The sequence below is a fragment of the Lissotriton helveticus genome, chromosome 4_1 (genome assembly GCF_964261635.1).
Source record: "Lissotriton helveticus chromosome 4_1, aLisHel1.1, whole genome shotgun sequence".
Classification (NCBI taxonomy): Eukaryota; Metazoa; Chordata; class Amphibia; order Caudata; family Salamandridae; genus Lissotriton; species Lissotriton helveticus.
Window position 1 is genome coordinate 269,704,439 of NC_136063.1, and position 13,087 is coordinate 269,717,525.

General features: G+C 50.6%; 1 protein-coding gene across 3 annotated transcripts in view; it reads left to right on the forward strand.

The window, feature by feature from the left end:
• Positions 1–13,087, forward strand: part of ASAP1 (ArfGAP with SH3 domain, ankyrin repeat and PH domain 1) — a 2,040,747-nt gene that overhangs the window by 1,509,913 nt on the left and 517,747 nt on the right. For all 3 annotated transcript variants that reach the window (XM_078686749.1, XM_078686753.1, XM_078686750.1), the window contains one exon: positions 507–574. In XM_078686749.1, the coding sequence (XP_078542875.1) occupies positions 507–574 (68 nt within the window). The remainder of the gene's footprint in view (positions 1–506; positions 575–13,087) is intronic.

Consider the following 13,087-nt stretch of genomic DNA (forward strand, 5'->3'; position numbering starts at 1 on the left):
GATGCGGTACAAGACTTTGCAATTGCTAATAGCACTTGATTAATAGATGATTCTACAAAGACATCTGCAATTGACTTTAGTCAAAAATAGTTTTAGCCTATGTTTTTGATTTTCAGAAAAAATTAAACAAACTGAGATCTGTAGGAATGACCAATCATAAACTAAGGTTCATGTAGGATTAGTCTATGAGATGGGATCAGAAAATGGGCAAACTGCCTGTCCTTGCATGCCTGATCTGTCTTAAAATGTTATGTTATCTAACCACCTATTCTGCATTGTTCATCTCCAATAAAGCTATTGCCGATATATTTACTTTCATATGTTTTGAATAATGTTATGAAAAAATGTGAGCTCAATTCACTTTTTATAAATGGTGTAAAATTTTGTAATGCAACACAACGCATTTAAGAACTACATTTTCTGACCAGTAGCTGAATAAGCATTATCAGTGACCCATTGAACAACCTTTAAAATGTAAAAACAATTCTTTTTCCTCTTTTTGATAGTAAATCAACTTGGGGACACAGCACTTGATTTAGCAAAGAAAATGAAATCCACCCAGTGTGAAGATCTGGTAAGAATGGGCTTATCAAATAACTCTCACATTTAAGGGCCACTTCTGAGTGCCTGAATGTGTGAGCCTGGACTACCCTTTATACCCAAACCAGACTATGGTAACTAAACTATACTATACATAGTTGTCTAGTGGGATTTATTCACAGGTACATAATGTCTGTATTACTACAGTACTGTTTTTTTGTCATCAAACACAATCCGTGTTCAAGTAGAAAACACACAAGGCCACTCTGTGCACGTCTCTGGTTATAAAGAGCTTCAATTCAGACTGAGAACACTGTTAGCAATATTGGTGGTCTCACCGTCGTATTAGACATACAACAGATGATGTTTATATGTGTTATGGCAATGTACAAATAAGAGCACACAATGATCACTGCACTGTCAGCACTATGATTATTTTGTAATGTATTGGATATGCATTGAATATTCCTCGTGTTTGAACATTGATTGTGTTCAGTGACAAAAAGTGTACAATAGTAATGGGCATAGTTTAGGCATAATAGAGCAATGTGTACCTATAAATTAATCCCACTGGACCACTGTGTTTAGTGCACTTCTGAGTGACCGCATAATGCCAAAGATAAACATAACACCTTCTTATGACTTTGGAAAGCAGAACAAACTGACATTTCAATTTGCACTTTTTAAGACTCCAAGTACAGGGTCTGTTGCCTGCAGCCAACTCAAAATGTCTGCTGGGGGGGGGGGACCAACTATTTAGGTCCTGTGTGGCAGTTTCACTTTCTGTAGCACGGCTCAATCATAGGTTTACTTGTTTTCTGTCTTCACATAACGGTTTTTCTTTGATTTAAAAATGATAATCCTGTCCTCACTAAGATTTTGTATGCAGTAACTTGATGACATTGATAAGAAGCTCAGTTTGTTTTTGTCCTAATGTTTACCGTTGTAGAAGGACCAGTAAGCAGTCAGTTTTTTAATTATCCTTTTAATGTTTGCACAAAATTGCTTTCTTTTTACTTGCATTTGTCCTTCTCAGCAGTCAGCAGAAATGTTGTGCGATGCTGCAGTGCAAACAAAATTCCAGTTGTATTAAACACTCAGAGAATTGGTTGCTCGGTATTTTTCATACAGAGGGTGTGTGAGCATTGTCGGTTGTATGAATATAAACATGGTGTTCGAGGCATATGAGCTGCAAAATTCATACTATTGCATAGATCGCCATCTGATGTTTTGCTCGGATGCTTGCACCTTGGTGTTGTACTGGAAGAAGTCTTTTGTAGTTACGAGATAGGTGACTCCTCCTTTGGACGATAGTGCGCATGGGCATCGACTCCATCCTTAGATAGTTTTTTTCCGCCATCGGGTTCAGATGAAACATCGGCGCTCCGGTGCGGTACTGTGTTTTCGAAACCTTTTCGACGCGCAAACCATCGCAAAATCGATGGTGTTGTTTTGTTGGCGTGCCTTTCGACGCGCTAACTCAAATACTCGATTTCAGTCGTCGATGTGGGCCGCTGGTCCTATCGACGCCATTCAGGCCAATCGGGCCTACGGGTAACGGAAAGAAATCCATTCAAAAAATGCCCCCAGTGTGAGCTAAATTCCCACACACCGACCAACACAAGGTCTGCAACCTTTGTCTCTCGCCTCAGCACAAAGAGAAAAATTGCTAAGCCTGCACCTCCTTCCGGTCAAGAAGACTATCCGTGGTCGCCGTGCTCGACGTTCCAGAGGCAGATGATTCGTAGCATCTCAACATCGTATCTGTAGCAGATGACTCCGACTCTGATGACCACATCACTCCAGGTCAAGGAGAGAGTACAACTGCCCCTCCCCAACCCCACCGACGAAAAGAAGGCTCCGGTCAATACTTCGCCTGAAGGCCTTAGTCGCGACTCAATGAAAACTTCAGAAGCCCCACCCTCGGGCCTGGCTCCGAAGAAAAAGGACATCCGGCGGCTCGGGACCTAGCAAGCCACACGTCAGTGCCCCAAAAACACAGTCGGTGCCGAAACCGGGAATACATCCTACTCCCCCTGTCCCCAAATAGGCCTCAGCACCAAACACTTTGGCACCCAAAGAACAAAAGGCCTGGGACTCGAAGACACCTCAAACTCTCTGAACCGAAAAAGATTTTGGACTCGACACCAAAGCCGAAGAACCCAAAAACCCCTACTAAGGCTCCAGAATGCAAATCTAAACCACGATCGGAACCGAAAAAATCGGCGCAGAAAGTAGATGCCAACGAGGAAGAACTGTTTCTACCAGATCCCATTGATCCGAAACAGAAAACACTGCATGTGGACCCTAAGACAGGCCCTATTATCAGTTTACCAAAAAACAAGAGGAAATTCAACACCCCACACATTCCTGAGGTGCCTGTGAAGAACAGAGACTGTGCAACTTCACCTATAAGACCCTCTTCTCATGTTTTCCTACTAAGCCTTTCTCTCCTCCAAAGTCTCCCATACCTCCTCCACACTCCCCACCACCACAGGACGATGATGACCTAGGGGGTGGGGATGGAAACAGTGACCCTTTCACTAATCCTGATGATGACATTAGCATACCATAGGACACATGGGATGACTAAGATAGCCCTGTAGATCCTCCAGACCTTCCTGACCCAGAGGCATACTCCACAAGGCCATCTCCCCCAGATGACAACATTGGTTTTAGTCAGCTCATTAATAGAGCTGCCCAATATCATGGCATTCAAATGCATTCAGACCCCCACAGAGGAAGACGTCCTAGTAGACACTTTCGCAGTTACAAAAGACAGTACAAACTTTACCCATGCTCAATGGTCTCATCAAACATGCTCCAGACATATTCAAAGACCCTGTCTCAATCCTCTGATTTTTTAAAAATATAAAACCACCCCTAATGATCCCACCTACATTAAAGGCCAACTCCCCTTAGATTCTCTGGTAGTGACCAATACTAGGAAGCGTGCTAACTGTCAAACCTCTGGTGATGCTCCACCTCCAGACAAAGAGTCTAAATTACTAGACGCTTCAGGCAAAGGAGTTGCCAAACCTTTTGTGGCCAAGGTTGCAGCACCCACTGACCTTGCGGTCAGGGACAACGTGCCAGACAGCCCACTGAGTATCATTCCCTCTCCCATTCCCCTACAAAACCACCACCTACCAAACATCTTTAGCGTGCCCTTAGTGGAGCAATGCAACCCAGTTGGAGGCAGGATTCAACGATTTCCACCAGGTAGGCGGGCCATAACCTTATGCAGGTGGGTCCTGCAAATTGTCCAGAGAGTGGGGTACGCACTACCATTTATCCACTGCACCTTAAGCTACCCTCGGAATGACTGACGGAATCCCACCTGTCCATCTTACAGCAGAAAGTGCAAGTCATTTTGGGCAAAGGGCTATCGAGAGGATGTATGCACGAGAAGTTGGTTGTATGTTATTTCCTCTAATTTCTGGGGCCGAAGAAAAAAGGTCTTCATCCCATTTTAGACCTGTACCCACGTGGCGCCTCCCTCTGGAAAGACAAATTCACTCTATCCCAGGTGTTGTCTGCTCTCGACCCAGGGGACTGGATGTTGGTATTTGATCTCCAAGATGGCTATTCCAATATACACATCCTACAAGTCTATTGGTTCTGTCTGCAGTTCATGGTGGAACAGGAGCATTTTCAGTTTGCTGTACTCCCATTTGGTCTCACCAGGTGTTCACAAAAGGGATTGCGGTCTTAGCAGCACATCTTTGGAGATCAGTGGTCCCAATATTCACAAATCTCAATATCTGAAAGAGACACGTTAGTGATAGATTCCTTACCTTAAACTATCCCCAGGCGTCAGACTGGATCTGGAAATTTTTTGCGTAGCAGTACCCATGCACGTCGGTAGGCGTCGTCCGCGGCTCCGCGTCCGTCGTCGGCGCCGTGATGACGTCGTCGGAGTACTTAGACGCCGCCACCGCGTGCTGACGTCAGTTCTTCTTTTTTCCGCGCCAGCTAGCGCAGATGTGGAAAAAGTTGTACCCTTGTCACTTTTTGACTAACCTTTTGTGATCCTTTTTGATCCCTTTTTCGAAGTCTATTCGACTCCGACGGTGCCGGTAGGGATGCCCGGGTTCAAGCCCTGCGCCGACTGAAACCGAATGATGTCGGTTACCGACCCCCATCGCCGGTGCCTGCACTGTTTGGGCCTGGACCACGACGACAAGTCCTGCTCCGACTGCCGGGCCCTGACGTCTAAGGCTAGATGGGAGCGGTCCCGTAAGTGACTCGAGCTTCGGCAATCCGCCCCGTGCTGCTAGAGGTCCCGGTCCGAAAGGAGGGCGAGGGACCAGTCACGGGGCCGGAGCCACCACAGTTCCGGGAGTCGTCATCGGTCTTCGGGCTCGAAGTCCTCACGTAAGAGGCACAAGAAGTCGAAGAGGCATCATCGCTCTTCTGACTCCCCCCGGCGCTCGCGCGACGCGGCCGGGGGTTCGGGCGACACCGCCCACGCGGATCCGCTGGAGCCGCAGGTGTCGCGGCCTGCTCCACACCGCCGGTCCCTGGGCAGGACGCGACGCCGGGGAAGATTGCAGACTTCCTCATGGCCATGAGGTCGCTCGCTCCTCCGTCGGGTTCCGCGGCGCCTGCGGGCCAAGCGGATCCCACTGGGTCCCCACGCGGGCCGAGTGCTCCGGCCCCGGCGCCGTCGGGTGCTTTGGCCCCGGCGCCGTCGGCGACTTCGGTCCCGACGTCGCAGGGCCCCTCTGGGACCGGTTCCGGATCCCGGTCGCCACCGGTCGACCTCACGACCTCGCCGGCGTCTGCCCCACGGGTGTCGCCCCCAGCGCCGTCCCAGGACGACGTCGTCCCTGATCCTGCCCTCGATTCGGGTCCGGCGCCAGAGCGGCGCCGCTCTCGACGCCGATGGGAGATTTTTATTTCTATGACCTGACCCCGTCTTTTGAGCCTGAGTACCAGGCGGTGGGTGATGAGGAAGATTGGGAGGGGTCTGAGGACCCTCTGGCACGTGAGTGTCAGTCTTCTGTGGATTGCTGATACATTGACCCCTGAGGCGTGAGCCGGGAGGTTGTTTTTAAAAATTGCTGTTTTATTTGCTGAGCATTTCTCCCGTGTGTCCTTCCCCCACCCCCCCTGGCATTAGCGCCTTACGCTGCAGAACATCGCGGCTTTAAGTGAATCTCGCACCGATCTTAGGGTGTTGGATTGTGCTGATAAGAACATACCTCTAATTCTTCCTGACTGCGTTGGCAGACTACTTGCCTACTCCCCTCAGTGAGTGGCCGATTGTAGGGCCGTCATCTCCGGGAACCGAGCAGGGAAAATAGTGGCAGCCATCTTTGTGAGGGTTCGCCTCTTCCGTCGCATGGACGACGTTATAAAAACAGTAGAAGCACCCTGGAAAGGAGATTGCTGATACATTGACCCCTGAGGCGTGAGCCGGGAGGTTGTTTTTAAAAATTGCTGTTTTATTTGCTGAGCATTTCTCCCGTGTGTCCTTCCCCCACCCCCCCTGGCATTAGCGCCTTACGCTGCAGAACATCGCAGCTTTAAGTGAATCTCGCACCGATCTTAGGGTGTTGGATTGTGCTGATAAGAACGTACCTCTAATTCTTCCTGACTGCGTTGGCAGACTACTTGCCTACCCCCCTCAGTGAGTGGCCGATTGTAGGGCCGTCATCTCCGGGGACCGAGCAGGGAAAATAGTGGCAGCCATCTTTGTGAGGGTTCGCCTCTTCCGTCGCACGGACGACGTTATAAAAACATACGGCAATGGCTCCGCGAAGCGGACGCGCACAGCGGGCGCGCCGGAGTCAAGCCAGAGTCCTGCCCGTCTGCGCCCGTCCGCGATCGACCGGGGCGCGAGGCAGGACTCCCTAGCTCAATCGACTCAGTTGGTTCTCCGAGTAGATCCAGCCTCCGACTACACTACACCAAATCAGACCTGCTATCAATTTGCAAGACACCGAAATACAGTTGTTTACATATCCTACGGCCTGAGCATTTACCCTCCTACTGTAAGATATGTAATCAGATGTTGCCAACTGTAAGCAAAATGATGAGGGAAGAAGCCAAGTTAAAAATGATACTACTTAATTGTAGGTCCATGATTAAACATAAAGTTGAGAGACACGACCTTCTGGTAAACAGAGACTTGGACGCCATGTTCCTTACTGAGACATGGCTAGAGGAAACATCCTCATCGGATATTCTGGAAGCTATCCCCCCTAGTTATAGTCTACTTAGACTAGATAGACAAAAACAGCGTGGTGGAGGGTTAGCATTAATTTATAAATCAGAACTTGAGTGCACTCTACTTAAAACCACCCTACCTAATAGTGAAAGTGGCCTATTTACCATAAAAATTGGCCCCAAAAACATGGTCACTGGGTTACTGATATATCGCCCACCAGGGACCGCTGCTCAGTTTGGTAACCAACTTATCGAATTTACTACTCAATTAGCAGTTAGATATAAAAAGTTTGTTATCTTAGGGGATTTAAATCTTCATTTTGAAGATACAAACTGTAGAGAGGCACAAACGGTAGCTGCCGCATTGAACGCTGTGGGAATCAGGCTGCTTTCTACAGCCCCCACACATCAGCTAGGCCATCTCTTGGACCCTATTTTTTCGAATTGGGAAGGCATTAAGGTCCTACCCCCGATCCCATTGATCTGGTCGGATCATAGTATTGTTCCTTTTGAAATAGAAAACGAACCCCTAGGAATTATATCCAAAAAATCCCTACCACATAAACGTCGAATCTGGAAAAAATTCACCCCAGAACTATTTAACAGGGCATTATCAGAGCATCCCCCGACACTAGGTAACACCTTACAGGAGACATGGGATAGCTATGAGAGGTGGATGTCGAAAGCACTAGACAAGGTCGCTCCTTGGACGCTCAAACCACCGGTAAGGCAATCCAGAACTGCTGCGTGGTTCTCAGAAAAACTTAGATTGGCCAAAGCTCAATGTAAAACTATAGAGCGGAGATGGAGGAAGAGCTATGCTCCAGAACTCAAATCATGCTACAAAACAGAGCTAAAAAAGTACCAGAAATTGGTTAGACTGGAGAAAAGTCTCCACTTTAAAAGCAGAATTGAGCAAGCAGATAACCCCACTAGAGAATTATTCAGTATCTACAAGGAACTCACGATTCCATCGAGACTCGAGACCCAAGACACGTACTCAACTGAGACATGTGATCTGGTAGCTGATTTCTTTGTAGATAAGGTGGATAAAATACATGCCACCTTTGTAGACAATAAAAATCTTCTAAGTAACAGTGAGGACACTAGAACCCTTTCCACACATAAATCACCTCTCACAAGCTTTAAAACTCCTGAAAGACATGAACTTTTAGGTATTATTAACGGCATACAATCCGGCTCCCCCAGCGACGCCTGTCCACCGGCTCGGTGTAAGGGAGTTATGGAAAGTATATTAATTGACTATATCAGTCACATGGTGTCACTGTCATTTCAGGAATGCTACGTACCGGAGGCATGGAAAACTGCTCAAGTCATACCACTAAAAAAGAAGCCCAATATTCCCATTTCTCAGCTCCAAAATCTCCGCCCCATCTCCCTCCATCCATTCTGCGCTAAAATAATAGAAAAGATTGCTAATAGACAGCTCATGGAGTATTTGGAGGCAGAAGCCCTCCTCAACCCCTCTCAATCGGGATTTAAAGCGGGCTACTCTACTGAGTCGGCCGTTCTGTACTCTACTGAGCGCCTTAGGCAGATAGTGGACGAAGGTGAGACGGCAGCGTTGGTCTTATTAGACCTTAGTGCAGCATTTGACACCGTGCTGCACACAACACTGCTGTCTCGACTCTCGGACATGGGGATAACAGGTCCAGCACTCGCCTGGCTGCGTTCCTTCTTGGCCGACAGAAGCTTTCAGCTGCACTGCCCACCCTTTAGATCTTCCCTTCGGGAGGTGAGCCATGGGGTTCCTCAGGGCTCAAGTTTGAGCCCTACGTTGTTTAACATCTACATGGAGCCCCTGGCTCACATTGTCGAGGGTTTTGGGGTGGGCATTGTCAGCTACGCTGACGACACCCAGCTGGTGTTTAAGCTTACTCCAGACCATAGAGAAGACGCCATCAATTTCTCGAAATGTATGTCAGCAGTAGCAGCCTGGATGAACGACAACTGCCTGCGTTTAAATGGCGAAAAGACCGAACTACTGGTGATCGGGAGAGCAGCATCTGCTTGGTGTCGCTCATGGTGGCCTGCCGAACTAGGAAGTCCTCCCATTCCTGTGGAGTCGGTAAGAAACCTTGGTGTTATGCTGGACTCTGATCTCTCTGGCAAGACCCATGTCAGCAGGGTAACGGGTAGATGCTTTGGTACACTGAGGGTTCTCCGAACGATATTAGATCTCCTTCCTACCGGAGCCAGAAAAACAATTGTCCACGCGCTGGTGACCCCCCATCTTGATTATGGGAATGCCCTGTTAATAGGGCTCAGTCAAAGGGGATTACACCAACTCCAGTGTGTGCAGAATGCTGCTGCACGTCTTGTGCTCGGACTCTCACGTAGAGCTTCCGCAAAAACCGCCCTGGCCAAACTTCACTGGCTCCCGGTTAGGGAGAGGATCAAATTTAAAACCCTCTGCTATGCACATCGCATCGCTCAGGGCAAAGGCCCTGATTACTTAAAAAACCTCCTTACAATACATCGTCCTACTCGGAACCTAAGATCATCCGGCATGATGTTATTTAAACTTCCTCGCATTCTCAGGGCCAGAATGGGTGGTAGCTCCTCTAGGTACCTAGCCTCCAAACATTGGAATGCGCTCCCGCTCCATTTGCGGATGGAACCATCTGAATTGAGATTTCGGGGAAAACTTAAAACGCTTTTGTTTCCAAACATGTAACACCTCCTGAGCTTCTCCACAGCTGCCTCATGATTTCTGATTTCTGATCTCTGTAATCTATCAGCAGTTAGCGCGGGGGGACACAGTTTTTGTGTAGCCAGGCGCTCTACAAATGATTTATTATTATTATTATTATTGGACAAGAGGGCTTGGGGAGGCCAGTGGTCTGGACACTTCTCCAGACACTGGTTTTTGTCTCCCCTCATAGCGTGGCTACGGAGGAGGGGGCAGCTTATAGCGTGGTGCTGATGAGGGCCGCCAAGGCCCTGGGCCTTGAGCTCCCCGTCGCGGCCGTGAGGACTAACCTCCTCACTGAGGTCCTTAAATCGCAGTCAAGCTCGGCGAGCCTCTGCTGGCGTTTAATGAGGCCTTGTCAGACGTTCTTTTGGGCACTTGGTCCAGGCCCGCCACAGGGCAGCCTGTGGATAGGAACGTGGCCTGACGCCACCGCCCGGCTCCGGGTGACCCTTGCTTTCTGTCTACCCACCCCACCCTTGAAGTCTGGTTATCCAGGCCTCCAACTCCCAGACCGCATTCTCGTCGGCTCCCCCCGACCGGGAATCCAAGAGGTACGAGACTTACGGGAAAAAGGTATTCTCCTCCCTGAGTTTGGGATTGCGGTCAGTCAATACTGCGTGCCTCTTGGGCCGCTACACCCACTCTCTGTGGGACACGGTCGCGGCTGTGCTGCCAGAATGTCTGATGGAGGTTTGGGCTAAACTCGGCCAAGCCCTTGTGGAAGGCCGAGATGCGGCACGGTATTCCATCCGGTGTGGGCTGGACACTACCGACTCTCTAGGCAGAGTGATGGCAACGACGGTGGCGATTCGTCGTCACGCCTGGTTGAGGTCCGCCAATTTCTCGGCTGATGTCCAAAACACACTTATGGATATGCCGTTCGATGGCCGTCGCCTCTTCGGCGACAAGGCAGACCATGCGCATGAGCGCTTTAAGGACTCCAGGGCTACGGCCAAGTCCTTGGGCCTTTAGGCCCCACGCCAGCGAACGGCTGCTTTTCGCCCCTTTCGTGGCCAAGGAAGGGGCGCCCCCACACGTTCTGCCAGCCACGTGCTGCAGACTACCATCTAGCTCGGTGGCGGACGTGGAAACCGCCGTGGCGGCGGTTGGGGACAACGGCGAGGCCAGTCCACACCTGCCCCTGCAGCAGCCGCATCAAAACCCTCCTAGTCCGTGCTTTCAGGCCCATGTGACACCAGTGGGGGGCAGGGTTCGCCATCACCACCTCCACTGGCGCACTGATGCTGACACTGGCTCAGGTCTTAGCTGCCCTGGACCCCGGAGACAGGATGGTAGCGTTGGACTTGCAGGATGCTTATTTTCACATCCCTGTCCTGCCGGCCCACCGGCGTTACCTGCGGTTCACGGTAGGCCACGAGCACTTTCAGTTTACCGTGCTCCCCTTCGGCCTTACCAGCGCCCCACGGGTGTTCACGAAAGTGATGGCGGTGGTCGCAGCTCATCTGCGCAGGTTAGGGGTTTCAGTCTTCCCCTACCTCGACGACTGGTTGTTGAAGGCGGGCTCGCCCCAGACAGTCGTCAGCCACCTCCAGACTACGGCCGATCTCCTGCACCTGCTGGGGTTCTCCATTATTATTATTATTATTATTAGGGTTTTGTAGAGCGCATAGTAACCCGTAAGTATCCCAGCGCTGAGACCAAGACAGTCGAGAGGGTGGGTAATCAGGGAGAAAGGAAAGGGGGGATCAGGGGAAGAGGTGTGTTTTCAGTAATTTCCTGAATCGGAGGTGGTCTGATTCCATCCTTAGTTTACGGAGGAGGGTGTTCCATAGGCTGGCCGTGTTCACAGAGAATCGCCGTCCGCCTGTGCGGGCCTTTTTCACTCTGTGAACTGTAATGAGGTGTTCGTGGTCCGAGCGGAGGGATCTTGTGGCCTTATAGGGCGTGATAAAGTTTTTGAGGATGGGGGGGCCTTTCTCCTGTAAGAGTTTATGGGCCAGACAGAGAGCCTTGAATTTAACTCGGTCTCTTACTGGCAGCCAGTGAAGGTGCTTCAAAGCTGGTTTGGCCGATGATGTGGCCAGGGTGTTGGTGAGAAGCCGGGCGCGGCGTTCTGAATTCTTTGTAATTTGATGAAGGTGGCTTCGGGGGCTCCCAGATAGATGGCATTGCTGTAATCCAGCCTAGATAGAATAAGGCCTTGGATAAGCAATTTCCGGGAGATGGGAGGGAGCAGGGGGAGGATTTTCCTGACTGATCTAAGCAGCCCAAAACAAATCCCAGCAGTTTTTTTGGCTTGGGTTTTGAAGGACAGGTCTTTCTCTAACCAGATTCCCAAGCTCTTGATCTCGGTTTTGGGGACCGGGGGTTCACCCAGACAGGAGGGCCAGATGTTAGGGAGAAGGGAGAGCCCTTTTTGACCAAGAAGCAAAATTTCTGTCTTGGACCCGTTGAGTTTCAACGCTGAGTTATTCATCCACCCCTGGATTTCGGAGAGGCAGCTGTGGAGATTAGATGGTTCTTGGTTGGGGTGGGATAGGGACACCACCAGCTGGGTGTCGTCAGCGTAGCTGATGATTTTCACAATGTGCCGAAGTCACACCTGTGTCCCTCTCAGAAGCTCCTCTTCATCGGAGCGGTTCTAGACTCGGCGCAGTTTCGGGTTTATCCTCCCGAACAGCGGGTTCGGGATATTCAGGCTCTGATTCTGATCTTTCAGCCTTTATCCCGAGTCTCGGTCAGGTTGACGCTGCGGCTTCTGGGGCTGATGGCCTCCTGCATCCTTCTGGTGCATCACGCCAGGTGGCGGATGCGGGCTCTGCAGTGGGACCTGAAGTTTCAGTGGGCCCAGCATCAGGGCAACTTGTCCGACCATGTCTTGATCTCGGAGGGCACTGTAAGACAGTTGCAGTGGTGGCTCACGGACCGCGATTGGGTCAGAGGCAGATCCCTCTCCCTACCCCTACCGGAGCACGTAGTTGTGACGGAACTGTCCCTCCAGGACAGGGGGGAGCCTCATGGGAGAGGCGAAGATCAGAGGCCTCTGGTCTCCGGCGGAGTCCCAGCTCCACATCAACCTTTTGGAGCTGTGGGTGATCCGGCTTGCACTGAAGGCATTCCTCCCCTCTGTCCGGGGGAGTGTAGTGCAGGTGTTCACGGACAACACCACCGCCATGTGGTACTGCAACAAACAGGGCGGGGTGGGGTCGTGGACCCTTTGCCAGGAGGCTCTGCGCCTCTGGCAGTGGCTGGAACATCAGGGCGTGACTCTGGTGGTTCAACACCTGGCAGGTTCTCTGAACGCCAGGGCGGACGAACTCAGCCGTCGGTGCATGATGGATCACGAATGGCGTCTGAACTCGGACGTGGGGCAAGGCCTCTTTCAGCAATGGGGAGAGCCTTGGTTAGATCTATTCGCCATAGAAGAGAACGCGCAATGTCATCCGTTATGCGTGTTGGAATTTCCAAGGCGGCACTCGCTCGGCGACGCTTTTCGTCGCAAGTGGAGTTGCGGTCTATTGTATGCCTTTCCGCCTATACCACTTATGCCCAGAGTGCTGAAGAAGATCAGGCGCGACCGGACCCAGGTTATCCTTGTGACTCCGGACTGGGCACGAAGATACTGGTATCCAGAGCTACTCAGCATGTCTGTCGATTCCCCGATTCGTCTGCCTCTTCAGGAGGACCTTCTGTCGC